This window comes from Heterocephalus glaber, unplaced genomic scaffold (assembly GCF_053883595.1).
Source record: "Heterocephalus glaber isolate CG9 unplaced genomic scaffold, H.glaber_assembly_v1.0 deba00001504, whole genome shotgun sequence".
Taxonomy (NCBI): Eukaryota; Metazoa; Chordata; class Mammalia; order Rodentia; family Bathyergidae; genus Heterocephalus; species Heterocephalus glaber.
Genome location: NW_028258324.1, coordinates 15,321,850 through 15,339,303, shown reverse-complemented (window position 1 = coordinate 15,339,303; position 17,454 = coordinate 15,321,850). Strand labels below are relative to the sequence as shown.

The window sequence follows — 17,454 nt, the reverse complement described above, 5'->3', positions numbered from 1 at the left end:
AAGCATAGGAAAAAAAGACATACTTCATTGGTAATCTGAAATGCAAAGTGAAAATATAAGATAGCATCTTACTGTACCAATTTGTAAAGGATTTTAAAATCTAGCAATAAGAAATGTTTGCAAGGATATAGTGAAATGGAAACATACTTGGCTCAGAGGAACATAAACTAATAAAAGTCTTTGGGAACAACAGGGGAAGGAGGCATTACCTATTAATTTGAAAGGAACACTAGCAACTCCTAGGTTTTTAAAATACATGTGTAAAAAAGTAATCCTTGATTTGAAATCAAATAATTTTTATGTGATTCTTGAAGTCAATACAAACTAGGAAACCTGAGTTTTCGTGAAGACTGAAAAAGATTTCCTCCACTTTAGATTTTTAAAACAGGGTCTAATTCAATATAGAAAGGCTAGCCTCAAATTCATAATCCTCCAAATTCACCCTCCTGAATGGAAAAAGAGCACATCAAATCACTCCACAGAAGGGCAGAGGTTGTAGTGGCTGGTTAAATATGAGCATAACGTGTGTGTTATGGTTTGTTTTTAGATGTTCCCCCAAAGCCTCATGCCAATGAGGTGGAACTTTCTTTTTCAGAAGCAGTTTAATCTAGAATGTGTGATGCTGGGGTTAAGGGCATGTGATTACTAAACCACTACATGTGAGCAATTATTTGGCACTGCCCTAATGCTGGTAGTCTGAATAAGATAAAAGGGGCAGAAAGATGCTGATAACTCTTTTGTTACCCTTGCTGCCTTGTGTGCACCATGTTGTTTCTGTTCTGCAATGCCGATTATGGACTGAAACCTCTATGAACTGTAAGCCAAATAAACCCCTTCCCCTCTAACTCTGGGTGTTGGGTATTTTGTCTCAGCAATGAGAGAAAAGTAACAAATACAGAAATTTGGTACCAGAAAAGTGGGGTCACTGCTGTAACATTACCTGGGCTTGTGGCTCAAAAGCCTTTGGAACTGGCTTGTGGGAAGGGCAAAAGTTAGGAAAGATCCGGAGATGTTGGCTACAGAGGCAGCACTGGAACCCCTTAGGCTGTTTCGTATGGAAGGTTCTGGTCAGAGCTCAGAAGACAAAAAGGCCAGTAAAGACCAGGCTCTGGAGGTTTCTGCTGGGAAGAAGGACTGTATTGGCTGTTGGACTCCAGATGATGTGTGTCATGGCTTGGCAAAAAGTTTGTCTGCATTTTGTTTGTGTCCAGAGACTTTGCCTGAGACTGAGATTAGGGGCAGCAGACTAATTAATTTTGCAAAAGAAATTTCAAGGCAGTCGAATATTGAGGCAGTAGTATAGCTACTGTTGGGGGCTTTTAGACAGATCTATGTTGAGAATAAAGATTGAAGAGCCAAGCATAATGATTTAAAATGTTTTGAGTTTAGCAAGAAAGGAAGCTCCATTATAGCTGTGGTCTGCAAAGATAGAGCAGAGGAGATCTTGATTGCTGAAAAGGAACAGGAGAATAGAAAAGATGGCCTGCAGGCATCACAGGAAGCAGAAGAACTCCACCCTTTGCAGTCTCAGAATTGTAAAGGTGAAAGATTTTTCTTTGAAAAGAAAGCCCCAGAGCACCATGTTTCAGAATGGCTGTGACCTAGGAAAGTTGTTCCAAAACAGCAGCCTAAGGAAGTTGTTCCAAAATGCAATTTAGGGAATTTGTTTCTCAGGATTGAGTTCAGAGTGCTTAGTGATCGAGGCACTCAACTCCTAAAACCAAGAGAGGACGAAGCCTGGCTACTGCTCCAGCTGGCAGCAGACCTTGGTATCATCCACATGGTGCTGGTTTTAGATGCATGCAGAATGGAAAAGTTCTAGGTTCAGGGAGGCTTTCACCCAGATTTCCAAAGAAGGCCTGGAAGGCCAGGCAGTGTGCTCCTGAGAGGGCAGTGTATGAATCTGTGAGTGTAAAGCCAAAGGTGCAATGGAGATCCCAGACATTTGAAGAAGCCAGGAGTGTGAATCATTTGAGGAAAACTGCAAGGAGGGAGCAGAGGCAGCCCAAGAGAGAAGCCATGAGAACTATAACAACCCTCAGTGCCACAGGGGTGGAGCCACCCAACCCATTTGGAATTCACAACTCGCCACATATTGTCTCAGATGCTGCAAGTGGAACTGTGGGACTTAATGTTTCCCCTACTGGATTTTGGACTTACTTTGGTCCCATTCCTTTGTATCCTCCTATTTGTACCTTTTGGAATGGTAATGTCTATTTTGTGCCATTGAATGTTGGAAGTGTTGACTTTTTTCTCATTTGTACAGGGGCTTGGAACTAAGAGCTTGCCTTAAATCTCAAAGGAGACTTTGGACTTGGACTTTTCAGCAATGCTGAAACTATTAGGACTTTGGCAACTCTTAGAAATGGACTCAATGCTTTTTTGCATAAAGGGATATGCATGAGTCTTTGGGGAGTCAGGGGCAGAATGTTATGGTTTGTGTTTAGATGTCCCCCCGAAAGCCTCATGCCAATGAGGTGGAACTTTCTTTTTCAGAGGTAGCTTAATCTGGAAAGTATGGTGCTGGGGTTAAGGGCATGTGATTACTAAACCACTACATATGAGCAATTACTTTGGCACCACCCTAATACAGGTATTCTGAATAAGATAAAAGGGGCAGAAAGATGCTGATAACTATCGTTACCCTTGCTGCCTTGTGTGCACTATGTTGTTTCTGTTCTGTGGTGCTTCTTTGCCGTCCCAGCCTCAGAGCCAGCTGATTATGGACTGAAACCTCTACAAACTGTAAGCCAAATAAACCCCTTCTCCTCTAAATTTGGGTGTTGGGTATTTTGTCTCAGCAATGAGAGAAGAGTAACTAACACAGTATGCCTGAATCCCTGGTATCACACAGACAAGTCTCAGTAGATTAGCCAATATGTAAATACTCAGAAAAAATTATGTCAAAGTTGTTAATTGTAATGATATCATTCAGAATTTTACTAACAGACTTAGCTTTCAAAAGCAAACTAATAGAAATGTTTAAAGTACTAAGGATTGAACCCAAGGACTCCCACATGCTATACAAGCTCTCTACCACTGATTTACAAGGCCATCTCTTATTTAGGAAGCAGTTTTCCTAAAAACAAATCTGCATTTTCCATTTACCTCAGAAACAAAATTATTTGCCAAACATTAAAGAATGTTCACACAGCATTTAGGAAACCCTTGTATTTCAAAAGAGGGTGAGGGGGTTTCTAGGTGGTATTTTTCAAAAAGTCCTTAATATTACAGGAAAATACTACTGCTAAAGCTGAAGCATCTTTGAAATTCTATCATAGGTCTAACACTCTTTCTCCTATGAAAAAGTCTCACCAGTCATTCTGCCCTGTATAGTCCCATAAAAGTATTTCCCCAGTGACCTACCAACCACAGACACAGTTACTGATCAGCACCAACCACCAAATCTGGGGGAGAGCCCCATAGGGGAGAAGTCTAGCAAAACTTTTTGTGACTTCAGTTCCCAGCATCATTTGCAACAGAATTGAATAACCAGACTGCATCCTGCGCACAGTGAGAAAGACCCAAGATTTCAAGGCACTAGATCTTGCCGCAAGGTGCACACTGCTCCACAAGATGCCAAAACTTCGGCACCCATTTAATAAAACCATCTTTTAAAATAAGCATAAAACAGTGGGCTGTGCATGTGGGTCAGTGGCAGACTACTCACCTAATATGTGTGAGGCCCTCCAGTCCATTCTCAGGGCCACGTGCCACAAAAAACCCATGAAACAATGATTTCAATTCAATATGTGGACTCTAGGCAGTCAAACTCACAGAAGCAGAGACTGTAACATTAGTAAAGGGGCAATGGTGAATAGGGCGATGTTAGTCCAAAGGGTAGAAAGTTTCAGTTGGGAGAATAACTTTTGAGGATCTGTTGCAGAACATGAGAATGATAGTTAATCATGTGTACTTTAAATTACTAAAGGATTTTAAATGTTCTCTCCACCTACAAAATGATAATCTTATAGGTGATTGTATCATTCCATAAATTATGCACCTATTAAATACCACATTGTACCCAGAATAATTATATTAGTGGTAATTAAGAATAAAATTTTTAAAGATACTCATGAAATGGTACAAGATCCCAATGATGTATGTAAATATATTTTATACCTAAAATGTACCAATAAACTTAATGGGGGAAAAAAATTTAATTTAGCATAGAATAATATTTGTAACAAAAACTAATGAAATATATTAATTAAATTAGTATTCTGCATTAATTTGGCATAACAAATATATATTTATTAATATTTAAGATCTGAATTGAATGAAATTCTCCTAACTACACAATTAAGTGAATACAACGGAAAGTAAAGATTAAGGAAATCCATACCAAAAAAAACCTACACAACATGGGAAATGATGCAATAACATCGAAAAACAAGAAGTCTTCAATTCAAAATGTCAAAACATTTGTGCACATGGGGGAAAAGAGGGCTGATCTGTCTCATGAATGCAAAGTAACCTATTATATCTGAATAAAAAGGTTTAAATTTTGAGAGATAAAAATTTAAATATCGAGATGGTATAGAAATGATCTTGCAATAAGGAGTGTAAAGAAATGAGCATAAAAACAAAGCAATAAAGACCAAAAGTGATAAATTTGAAGTTATTTTAACATTAAGAGTGGTTCTTTATCAAAAGATACACTAAGGAAAAAAAGATACAATAAGGAATATGAATAAAAACACAACAGAATGGAAAAGGGCCATTTCCACACACATGGGTAATAAAGAAGTTTTAAAACTCATTGGCAAAAAACATGGGCAAAAGCAAAACAGGTATTACACAGAAAATACATCAAAAACAGCTGTAATATGTGGAAACATAATCAACTTCATGAGTAAGCAAGAGAGTTAGAAAAAAAATGAGATGCTTTTTGAAACAATGACACCGGGAAATACTGGGAAATCTAATCTCATGAAATGAAGGCCAGGATGAGGCATGAGAATGACTTTTGCATTTCCAATTCCTCCCATAAGGGCAGTGTCTACACCACATAAGCTGATGCAAAATAGGAGTGATGAGATAAAGCTCATTTTCATAGGCTTCTCAGAACTTCTAGAAAACACATTGAACATAAGGTACTTCTAAGAGGAAACACCGTTGGGTTTCCGGGGATGGCTTGGTTTGCTTTCCAACGACCGCCAAGTTCTGGAAACTGTTGCATGTCACCGATCCATTCCACTACTTCTAACACTTTAATTATTGGTGGGTATACCTAGGATGCATACGTGCACTCTTTGGGCCCTTGGGATACACACAGAAAGTCCCCAAGGGGACCCAGGAGAACAGGGTGGGTGTGGGCCACCGGGATTGTCAGAGGGGGGTGATGCTTCTGAGGACTTGAGGAAGGCGGAAGGAGGCATCAGCGGCAGGGTCACACCGAGGTTTCAAATGTGCCATTGTGCGAATGTGCCTTCTGCGGCCAGGACATTTGGAGTATCGACTCTTATCCATTCCGAGGGTGATGGGCACACGTAGAACTTATCGTGATTCAGGACTTTTTGTGCTGATTATTCCACAAGGTCTTATAAGATTGGAGAACTTCCTACATTACAGTTTGGCTTTCTTGAGGGGTGGGCTCGGTGGGGAGGGTGGACTTGGCTTGGATCAAGGGAGTGTTTTGAATTTCACGCACACCACTCTAATCTGAAAATGTTCATCCTCTTTCCAGTTGCCTCCTGTTTTAATAAAAAAAACTGATTATTAGCCAACATTAAAGAGGTGCGAGCATATTTCTTTGAAAATTATTAAAAACTATTTAAATGTTCCAAGATGTTTTCATCGTTGTGTGTCTTCTTTTAGCTTCTCTGAACTATTCGTGAAAGTAAACCATTTCTCAACGCTCAGTAGAGATGCAGTCAAATAAATATCATACTGCGCCACGAATGGATCCCAGCGTCACACCTTCTAGGTCCGGCCACCTCTGAAAAGCCCCTTCGCCGTGCACACGGCTGCACGCGGTCTGGGGAGGGGACATCTAGACACAAGCCGTAACAGTAGCCCTCTGGAAAATCTTGCAACGGTCGCTCAGCCCAGGCCGCTATCCGAGGCAAGCGAGAGGCTGAGGTGTTGCTCGGCCCTGTCTTTGGTTTCCACCCAGAAGAAAAGCCCTGAAGACCGCTGGGCCCCAGGAGAGCGTCGGGAAGGGGACTGACCCAAGCCCTTCTCGGGTCACGCCTGGGGGCACGCACGGCGGGGGCTGGTCCTCTCAGGACACAGCCCCTCAGCCAGCCTCCGCCCCTCCCAGTCTGCACCAGACAGGCCCACTGCCCGTTCGGTCGCTGCCATCACTCCTCCTCTTCCCGACAAAGAGTTCTGGGAGTCCTCCTGCCCTCCTCGGGTCCATCAAAGTACACAGGGGACGGGCAGGCGGACCCGCCAAACCACGGCCACCGCGATGAGTCGCTACCTCAGCCCGCCTCTAGGGCGGCGCCGGCGGGGGACGGAAGCCGGCGGGATTTGGGCCCCTTGGCTTCCCAGCATCCCTTGCGAGACGACCCGGTGGACCTGCGACCGCTCCGACCTGCGCGAGTCGGCGTCGAGTCCCAGTCCAGTCCCAGTCGTCGTCCTCCAGGACCTCGGGCGGGCCCTCTTCCTGTGCGCATCCGGGTCAGGTCGGAGTCAGGAAGATCCAAGATCCCCAGGCGCCAGGCCCCTGCCCAGCGGCACCCAGCGCTCGCCAAGAAGCCCGATCAGCTCGCTCACCCGGAAGACCAGCACCGCGGGACGACCAGCCTCCGGGACAGCCTCCCCTGCCACCGCCCGCGGGAGGCGCGGCGGCCAGCCCAGTTGTTCAGCGCGCGCAGGACCCAGGGCCCGGCGGCCGCCCCCGGGCCCGTGCGCCGACGCCCATCCCCGGAGCGCCCGCTCGGCGCCGCCAGCCAGCCAGCCAGCCAGCCAGCCACCCACCCACCCGATGGCCATGCGGCCCCGCAGCCCCGGCGCCGACCCTGCGCCCTGCTGCGCGCCGCAGCAGCACGGGGGACCCGGCCCAGCCAAGCGTCGCCGCCTGGAGGACCACGCTGGACCCGAGACCCGCGCAGCGCCCCTCCTCCAAGACCCCGCGGATCCGCCCGGCACGCCAGCGCCCACGCCCACCTCCACCTGCGTCTCCGTGCTGCTCCTGGGCGCGCGCTGCGCCCTGCAGCTGCCCCTGCAAGACGGCGGCCAGCTGCTGCTGGAGCCCGCGCCCGACTCCGTCCTGCAAGTGACCCTGCAAGACCACAGCCTCCTCCTGTGCTCCACCCACCGAGGCTCCGCAGGGCAGAGCCACTCTCTTGAAGGCCTGGACGCGCCGGGAGCCCACCTGGGCCCTGCCCTGGGGAACCACGTCGTCGTCGTCGTCGTCTTCGTGGAGCAGCGGGGATTCTGCGCCTCTGTCCCAGAGACCCCGGAGATGGCCGGCCACGAGGAGGCCCAAGCCCATGAGGACGCGCACCCGGTGTTCCTGGCGCCCTACCCGGACCCTGCAGCCGGCTTCACTGCTGGGCTCCCGCTCTGGCCCGCAGCAGTGCCGAGCCACCACCCCCCGGGCCCGGTCCCACAGCCCTGGCCTCTGCCGCCCGCCAGTCCTTTCGCCGGGGGCTCTCCCGGCCTCGTCTTCGACCAGGACGACTTCCATCTGCCCAGGCCCTTCCCCACCTCGCCGCTCCAACCTCTGCCTCCCTTTCCGACTCCCTGGCCCCACGAGCGCCCGGCCCGCCTTCCGGGTCCTCATCGCAAGGCCCGGAGGCGCCTCTTCCTGGCATGACTGGCCTCCTGAGACGCCTTGCCACCCCGCTGCGGGGCCCGCTGAGCCTCTTCTCTTAGCCATCGTGTGCGCGCTGCACCACCTGCGAAGCTGCAGGACCCACCCTCTCTTCACTGCTCGGGCCACTGCAGATTGCAAATCACTGGCTGCTCAGGCCTGGGCTCCGGCTCCGGGACTTTTCTCCAGCATCCCACCCGCGCACCTGTTGGGCCCCCAACTCGTTACTAAGTAGCCTTTGTTGGGTGTAGGACGGGCTCTAATCTCTGCGGCTGAGTGACCACCTTCTCCCCGGGGAGGTTTTCCTCATGAAGGCTCGGGGCCCCTCTCGGATATCCCACCAGTAGTTGGACTGCGTGCACCCTCCTTTGCTTGGCCAGTCATTAGGGTGGCACACAACTGCATTTCGCGGTTCAATTGTTCCCTCCGTCCCCACCCCACCCCACCCCACCCCACCGCCGCACCCCCCCACCCGCCTTCCCCCCAAAGAACCAGCCCCTTTGCATTCGTTCCCCCTGCCGTAGTTTTTTAATAAAAGTCTCTGGTTCCGAAAAGCTTCATCATTCTCGGGTTTCTGGGCTTGGCTGCTCACGAGACCTCTCGTGTGTTCTGTACCTCCCCGCTACTGCACCGAAGTCGTTGGTTTTGTCTGTTGATCTGGTGGCAGCCAACCCATCTGGTGAACGGAGGTATGCGGGATGGGGACGATACTAGCTGTTAGACATGGGCGACTCAGGGCTTCTCTCTCCTTCATCTGCGTTGGATATGACTCGTTTGGACCACGTCGGGGACGGCGCATTCCCGGCTACCCTTTTCTCAACTGTGCATTCAGCTAGGATCCTGGTTGTCTCTGCCTGGCAGACGACGTGTCTGCCACTGAAGAAGTCTGTTTTCCCTCTTTCTGATCCTGAGAAACACCGTTGGGTTTCCGGGGATGGCTTGGTTTGGTTTCCAACGACCGCCAAGTTCTGGAAACTGTTGCATGTCACCGGTCCATTCCACTACTTCTAACACTTTAATTATTGGGGGGTATACCTAGGATGCATACGTGCACTCTCTGGGCCCTTGGGATACACACAGAAAGTCCCCAAGGGGACCCAGGAGACCAGGGTGGGTGCGGGCCACCGGGATTGTCAGAGGGGGATGATGCTTCTGAGGACTTGAGGAAGGCGGAAGGAGGCATCAGCGGCAGGGTCACACCGAGGTTTCAAATGCGCCATTGTGCAAATGTGTTTTCTGCGGCCAGGACTTTTGGAGTATGGTTTCTCGTCGATTCCGAGGGCGATGGGCACCTGTAGAACTTGTCCTGATTCAGCATCTTTCTGTGCCTTCTATTCCACATGGTCTTATAAGACTGTATAATGTCCTGCCTTGTAGTTTGGTTTTCTTGAGGGGTGGGCCCGGTGTGGAGGGTGGGCTTGGCTTGGGTCAAGCCTGTGTGTTTTGAATTTCACGCACACCATTCTAATCTGAAAATGTCCATCCTCTTTCCAGTTGCCTCCCGTTTTAACAGCAAAATTAATTATTAGCAAAACGTCGACAGGGTGCTAGCATATTTCTTTGAACATTAATAAAACGTGTTTCAATTTTCCAAAACGTTTGCACCATTGTGTGTCTTGTTTTCCCTTCTCTGAACTATTGGTGATGGTACACCACTTCTCGACACTCAGTAAAGATGCAGTCAAATAAATATCAAGTCTGAATACAACAACAGCAACAACAACAACAACAACAACAACAACAACCACCACCACCACCTAGGCACGTGGCTTTTCTCTTTGCTACTGGTTTGAATAACCACAAGCTGACCTGCCGGGAAAAGGTCAAGGAGGATTTTCGTGGTGAATGCGGGTGTGGGTGTGTGGGTGTGTGGGTGTGGGTGTGTGTGTGTGTGTGTGTGTGTGCGCGCGCGCGCGTGGGGGGGGGGTGTTCGGGTGTGTTGCCGGGGATCGACCCAGGGGCCTTTTTCCTGAGCTCAAACCCCGGGCCTTTCTGGAAACTTCTTTGAGACAAGATCCTCCCGCATCCCTCCACTGCACCATGTGGTCTCGCTCTCGTGACCCTCCCGCCTCAGCCTTCCTGAGGGCTGACATTTTGTTGCTTGCTAAACCCCTTGGCCAGAGCAAACCTGTATTTCTCGTTTCTTTCACGAACCACGGAGCTTTCTAGACCCTGCAAGGGAGATGCCAAACAAGGCATGAGTGATGAGATGAAGCCCTTGTTGGTAGCTGCCCTTGGTTCTTTCCCCGTTGCTGAGACATGAGACAGCACACCCAGGGGTTAAGAGAGGAAAGCTTTATTTAGCTCTGAGTTGGTAAGGGTTTCAGTCTGGAACCAGCTAGCCCTGAGGCAGGGTGGCATGGCAGGCATTGCAGAGGAGAAACAGCCCGTGGGGGGACAGAAGGTAGCGAACCGAGCAGGGGCCTAGCGACTCTTTCCATCCATCTCTCTTCCTATCCCTTACCGCGGATCCAGGCTGCTTAGGACGGCTAGCATTGGCACCCTCCATGCCAGGGCCCTCGATGCTCGCACTGCACCACGAATGGATCCCAGCGTCACACCTTCTAGGTCCGGCCACCTCTGAAAAGCCCCTTCGCCGTGCACACGGCTGCACGCGGTCTGGGGAGGGGACATCTAGACACAAGCCGTAACAGTAGCCCTCTGGAAAATCTTGCAACGGTCGCTCAGCCCAGGCCGCTATCCGAGGCAAGCGAGAGGCTGAGGTGTTGCTCGGCCCTGTCTTTGGTTTCCACCCAGAAGAAAAGCCCTGAAGACCGCTGGGCCCCAGGAGAGCGTCGGGAAGGGGACTGACCCAAGCCCTTCTCGGGTCACGCCTGGGGGCACGCACGGCGGGGGCTGGTCCTCTCAGGACACAGCCCCTCAGCCAGCCTCTGCCCCTCCCAGTCTGCACCAGACAGGCCCACTGCCCGTTCGGTCGCTGCCATCACTCCTCCTCTTCCCGACAAAGAGTTCTGGGAGTCCTCCTGCCCTCCTCGGGTCCATCAAAGTACACAGGGGACGGGCAGGCGGACCCGCCAAACCACGGCCACCGCGATGTGTCGCTACCTCAGCCCGCCTCTAGGGCGGCGCCGGCGGGGGACGGAAGCCGGCGGGATTTGGGCCCCTTGGCTTCCCAGCATCCCTTGCGAGACGACCCGGTGGACCTGCGACCGCTCCGACCTGCGCGAGTCGGCGTCGAGTCCCAGTCCAGTCCCAGTCGTCGTCCTCCAGGACCTCGGGCGGGCCCTCTTCCTGTGCGCATCCGGGTCAGGTCGGAGTCAGGAAGATCCAAGATCCCCAGGCGCCAGGCCCCTGCCCAGCGGCACCCAGCGCTCGCCAAGAAGCCCGATCAGCTCGCTCACCCGGAAGACCAGCACCGCGGGACGACCAGCCTCCGGGACAGCCTCCCCTGCCACCGCCCGCGGGAGGCGCGGCGGCCAGCCCAGTTGTTCAGCGCGCGCAGGACCCAGGGCCCGGCGGCCGCCCCCGGGCCCGTGCGCCGACGCCCATCCCCGGAGCGCCCGCTCGGCGCCGCCAGCCAGCCAGCCAGCCAGCCAGCCACCCACCCACCCACCCGATGGCCATGCGGCCCCGCAGCCCCGGCGCCGACCCTGCGCCCTGCTGCGCGCCGCAGCAGCACGGGGGACCCGGCCCAGCCAAGCGTCGCCGCCTGGAGGACCACGCTGGACCCGAGACCCGCGCAGCGCCCCTCCTCCAAGACCCCGCGGATCCGCCCGGCACGCCAGCGCCCACGCCCACCTCCACCTGCGTCTCCGTGCTGCTCCTGGGCGCGCGCTGCGCCCTGCAGCTGCCCCTGCAAGACGGCGGCCAGCTGCTGCTGGAGCCCGCGCCCGACTCCGTCCTGCAAGTGACCCTGCAAGACCACAGCCTCCTCCTGTGCTCCACCCACCGAGGCTCCGCAGGGCAGAGCCACTCTCTTGAAGGCCTGGACGCGCCGGGAGCCCACCTGGGCCCTGCCCTGGGGAACCACGTCGTCGTCGTCGTCGTCTTCGTGGAGCAGCGGGGATTCTGCGCCTCTGTCCCAGAGACCCCGGAGATGGCCGGCCACGAGGAGGCCCAAGCCCATGAGGACGCGCACCCGGTGTTCCTGGCGCCCTACCCGGACCCTGCAGCCGGCTTCACTGCTGGGCTCCCGCTCTGGCCCGCAGCAGTGCCGAGCCACCACCCCCCGGGCCCGGTCCCACAGCCCTGGCCTCTGCCGCCCGCCAGTCCTTTCGCCGGGGGCTCTCCCGGCCTCGTCTTCGACCAGGACGACTTCCATCTGCCCAGGCCCTTCCCCACCTCGCCGCTCCAACCTCTGCCTCCCTTTCTGACTCCCTGGCCCCACGAGCGCCCGGCAGGTCTTTGGGTCCTCTTTCCAAGGCTTCAAGATACCTGTTGCTTCAAAGAATTACTGTCTGGTACACACTCACCACTGTTCTCACTTTGTTTTCTCCATAGAGTAACCAGTTTCTCTCACACTGACTGTTCGACAATCTGGATCTGAGCCTTTTTCGAAAGACCATACCATTAGGTTCTTATACCTCCTATGGCAATACAATAAGGATACCCAGAATGAAAAATTACATTCAAGCTCTCATATATTCGAAAAATCTGCCTAGTGATACCATAAAATGTATTTTCACAATGTTGGGCTTATTCAGGAGATCACTTCTCCTCCTTCCCAAGCTGTTTTATCTCTCTCTTGCACCTTCCGCCAGCTGTTTTCTGTTTCTTCCCAATTTTTATTCACAGTCACCTCTGAGATAGAGATAGAACCCAGGCTCTTTCTCCACATCTGCATCCACAGCCCTTTTTAAATTATTTTATTTTCCAGACTGGATCTCAGTAAGCTCCCCATGCTGGTCTTCTCCTGCCTCAGCCTCCCAGAGTTTTAGTATTTTAAGCATGCACCAGCACACTCAGCTTGATTGCTTGTTGTATCCTCTTCTTCGTCGTCTCCTTCTTTCCCCCCCCATTAACTTTATTGGTACATTTTAGGTATACAATAAAGTTACACTCATCATTGGGATCTTGCACCATTACATGAGTATCTTGGTTCTTTTTTTTTTCCCTTACCTTGCCCTCCCTTCACCCCCTCCACCCTTCCCTATTTGCAAAGAACTTGTTTCCATTTTTTTCCTCTTCTCATATTTTTTCCTTTCCCTTCTTTCCTTTCCCCTACCCCTCCCAATTCCCCTGCTCTTTTAGACTTTTTCTTCCTGTTACACAATATCAGTTATACATTTTTTAAATTACAATATCAAGATCTAGGAGACATTACCACAGATTTTACAGAATTTAAAAGGATATAGAAAGCATATTACAAAAATCTTTTTTGAAATAAATTTGACAACTTCTAAGAAGTAACTTAGAAGACAAATTAATGAAACTAACTCTAGAGGAAATATAAAATTTGAATAGCACCTATTAAAGAAAGTATATTCCTAGCTTGGAAACCTACCTATATGACAACAGCAGGCTCATAAACATTTTAACTGAAAAATTATATCAAACAATTAAACCAAAAAAAAGAAGGAACTTTTCTCCCCTCATTTTAGGAAATCAACATTGTGCTAATCCTAAAACTGGATAAAGATAATAGAAGAAAAAAGTATGAACATAGATAGAATTTGTTTAACACAACAAAGTATTAGAAGTCAGATCTGGCAGGATGTAGAAAGTGGTTTTGTTATAAGGATGGCAGTGTTGGTTCAGCATTGGAAGATCCACCCCCAAAAGTCATCATTTTAACAGAGGAAAGGAAAAAGCCATATGATCCTGTCACTAGTTGGAGAAAAAGTATTGCACTAAATTCTACAGCTGTTCATGGTAAAAGCTATCAGGAGACTAGAAGTAGAACAGAAACTTCTCAATAACTTAAAGACATGTACTCCATACTTCCAGCAAGAATGCCTTGTATGAATGGAGAAGATACAATGCTTTCTCCTTAAGGTGGGGAACAAGGGCAGATATGCTTACTCTTTATCTATCCATTAAACTTTGAAACCTAGTCCCCACCAAAATAGTCTGGCAATAAAATGACACAAATAGGATAGGATTGGCATGGCAGAAGCAAAATCTTTATATGTAGATGAAATGATCATCTACAGAGAAAATACTAAGAAATCTCTAGGAACTCCTAGAACTTGTACTTGAATTTAGCAGGATTAGAAAACACAAGGTATATATAAAAATTCAGGTCTGTGTATACTTGCTATAAATGAAGAACTGGATACTGAAATTTAAAAGTTATGTAGGAGTACAAAGGACCCAGAAAAGCCAAAAACAAAAACAAAAACAGTGTCGGAAGACGTTTACCACCCAATTTTAAGACTTCTTCTAAAGCTACAGTAACCAAGGCAGTGTTGGTGTAAGGAAAGACATATAGATCATTGGAATAAAACAGAGAATCTAGAAATAGAACCACACATATATGGTCCACTGAGTTTTGAAAGATTATTTAACATTAGCATTTTATAAAATATAAACTCAATTCAGGAGCCGAGGAAGAGACAGTGTCCTCAGCAAACGGCACCAGAACACCTGGTATCCATATATAAAAAATTAACCTCAACCCTTTTTTTCCATACATGAAAATAACTTGAAGGGATCTATGAACCTAAATAAGAAAGCCTAAAAGTATAAAACTTTAAGAAGAAATTATAAGGGAAAATATTTATGAATTCAGGGTAGGCAAGAACTACCTAGGATATAAAAAACATGATGTATAAAAGAAAAAATTGATAAATGAGATTCCATCAAAATTTAGAACTTTAAATGACATCATTAAAATGAAAAGTAGTCCTTAAACAGACCATATTTACAATGCATATAACCTATGACCAGAATATATAAAGAATTTTTAGAGCTCATTAATAGACAACCCAATTAAAATGTAGACATAAAAAGATGATAAATAGCCAGTATAGCACCAGGAACAGTGTGCAACTCTAGAATCAGAAAAATACTAATCAGTACAATAATAACATTAAATTATACACTCATTAAGGAGATGAAGTGAGAAGTTTTAAAAGCCTTGTCATGACCTTTTCTTTTTGTTGGATTCTCCCTCTTTGCGTTTAATTTGTCACACCCAATGGATTCATTCTGCTGGCTTTCCTGGGGTTGTGATCCTCATTGTCTTTTCCTAGGGTATTGTCTAAAATTTTTTTGAGTGCCAGTTTGGTATTCATGAAGTTCCTGAGATGCTCTTTATCATGAAAGTATCTTATTTCTCCATCAATTTTGAAAGATAGTTTTGCAGGGTACATCAATCTGGGTTGGAGGCTGTTTTCCTTTAGGGCTTGAAATACATCACTCCAAGCTCTTCTTGCCTTGAGGGTTTGCATTGAGAAGTCTGCTGTGATTCTGATGGGCTTTCCTTTGTATGTGATTTGTTTCTTTTCTCTAACTGCTTATAGAATTTTATTCTTCTGTTGGATTTCTGGAATCCTAACTATTATATGCCTATGTGTAGATTTTTTTTTTTTTATTAAGGCTAGCTAGAGTCCTATATGCCTCACTTCTCTGTATGTCAAGTTCTTTTCCCCTGCTTGGGAAGGTTTCTGCCATCACTTCTGTGAACAGTTTTTTTATGTCATCTGCACTCTCTCCTCTTTCTTCATTGACTCCAATCAGTCTTATGTTATTCTTCTTTGCATCATCTAGCAGCTGCTGGATTGATTTCTCGTGTTCTGTTACAATTTTAAAGCAATTTTTCTTTTCCTCTTCACTAATTGCAATCTTATCTTCTATATCTGAAATTCTATCCTCACATTGGTTCATTCTGCTGTGCATACTTTTGATGGAGTTTTTAATCTCTTGGAAATCTGTGTATCTGTTTTATGGATTCCATTTGTTTCCTATGTTGGGATTCCATCATGTTCCTCAGATCTTCTATTTTTTTATCTGTGTCCTCTCTAGATTTATTAATCATGTCTTGCACCATGAGCAAAATCTTTGCTGTTATCTGAGTAATTATTTCTGATTTCATTTTTCCCAGATCCTCTTTTGTTGCCAGTTCAGAGAGTCCAGGTGGTTGAGTATCAGGGTGTTCCATCTTGTTTCCCTTTGAGGTTGCTGTAGGTGATCCAGAAGTCTGTTTTTGAGGCTTGTTTATGTGTCTTCTCATTTCCGGGGGGGGGGGGTGCTTCTGGCACCCACGCGGCTCACCTTCTCTTTCCTAGGAGCTTGGGATGCCAGCTGGGGAGATTCCTTCCAGGTGCTAGGACCGGCTGAGCTTCTCTCTGCCCTAGGAGCTTGGGATGGCAGTGGGGGAGCTTCCTTCCAGGTCCTTCATCTCCTTCTCCTCCTCCTTCTTCTTTTTCTTCTTCCTCCTCTCATTCTCCTCCTTCTTCCTCCTCTTCCTCTTCCTCTCCATTTCCATTTCCATCTCCTTTTTCTTCTCTGTCTCTTCCTCTTCCTACTTCTCTTCCTCCTTCTTCTTCTTGCTTTCCTTAAGATCTTTCCAAAACCTGGTCACCCAAGCTAAATGAATATTAAGTAAGTAATTTAATACAAGATGCACAAGTGTAGTGCACTGGACCTTTTGGAAATGTTTTTAAAATGAGACTAAAAATACCCAGACTTGCTGGCACACGCCTGTGATCCCAGCATTCAAAGCTAGCCTGGTCTACATAGTGAGTTCAAGGTCAGCCTGAGCTATGTAGTGAGACTCTGTCTCAAGAAAAAAAAATATTTAGGCTAAAAAGTTAGTGAAAGCAGTATTTAAACTAGGGAAAGCAATGAGAAAGCTGTTACATTTCATTGCAAAATCGGATCTGTAATGTAGCTGCTGTATTTTTACAATCTAATGAGAATTCCTGAATTTCAGGGCTATTTGAGCTTCACCTGATTTCCCCTCAGGGTGATGGAAAGTATAGCTCTTCACTAGGATACACTGAGCTTCACAGCAGAGATGCTCGTCTAATTTATTTTTGAGAATTGTTTTGTGTTTGATGCTCATGAGCCCACCACACAGGTTGTTATTTCTTGGTACTATTTCCTTAATGTGTTTAAATATAAAAGGAAAAAGTTACTACAGTGTCAGATCGATCCTGGTTCCTGTCTGCTATGCAAAGGGGATTCCCGTCAGAATGTGGAGTTAGTAAATATCATTCTAGTCAACAAATACATACACATATGTATAATAATAATCAATATTTTGTTCTTTTGCGAACAACTCTGTTTACATAACTGTTATCATATTCTTTTTTTTTCTTTTTTTTTTTTGGTACTGGGGATCAAACTTGGGACCTTGCGCTTTCAAGGCAGGCGCCAGAATCACTGAGCTAAATCCCCGGCCCTACTATCATATTCTTCAGTTCAATTTTTTTCCTCAACTTTGTTTCTGAAACTGTGACTTACAAATGTGTATAATTCATTTCTCCTAAAGATTTGAGTTTCCATTCTATGTATAAGCCATGTTTTATCTGTTAATTTATTAATAGTCAATTGTGTTTATAGTTTTTGGTATTACAAATAATACTATAATAAACATCCTTGAAACTTGTCATCTTGTGTGCCTGGGGAAGTTTCTCTAAGAAATATAGCTAGCTGTATTGATGGGTGGTAGATATGAACACTACAATTTTGCTAGGTACTGTCAAATTGTTTTCTAGAGTGATTACAACATTTGAAACAATCTCTCACAATCTTTCATCACATCATATCACTAGATTGTAAAC

The 17,454-nt window shown here is 47.5% G+C and overlaps 2 protein-coding genes and 1 pseudogene across 2 annotated transcripts; all 3 read left to right on the top strand.

Moving 5' to 3' along the window:
- Window positions 1–6,132: 6,132 nt before the first annotated feature.
- Window positions 6,133–6,903, top strand: LOC147825256 (uncharacterized; the record flags this gene model as incomplete). Its single annotated transcript, XM_087185975.1, has 1 exon — window positions 6,133–6,903. A coding segment is annotated over one exon (771 nt), but the record flags the coding sequence as incomplete, so codon positions are not given.
- LOC147825255 (proline-rich protein 23A pseudogene) lies at window positions 6,888–8,212 on the top strand (annotated as a pseudogene).
- Window positions 8,213–11,340: 3,128 nt separating this feature from the next.
- LOC101709313 (proline-rich protein 23A-like) lies at window positions 11,341–12,947 on the top strand. Its single transcript, XM_004875628.3, has one exon. It carries the CDS (start codon window positions 11,343–11,345, stop codon window positions 12,270–12,272), a length of 930 nt encoding a protein of 309 aa, XP_004875685.3. The 5' UTR covers window positions 11,341–11,342; the 3' UTR covers window positions 12,273–12,947.
- Window positions 12,948–17,454: the final 4,507 nt, after the last annotated feature.

Bases quoted from the DNA above. Each gene is read 5' to 3' on its own strand.
- LOC101709313 (XM_004875628.3), top strand. From the start codon at position 11,343: ATGGCCATGCGGCCCCGCAGCCCCGGCGCCGACCCTGCGCCCTGCTGC.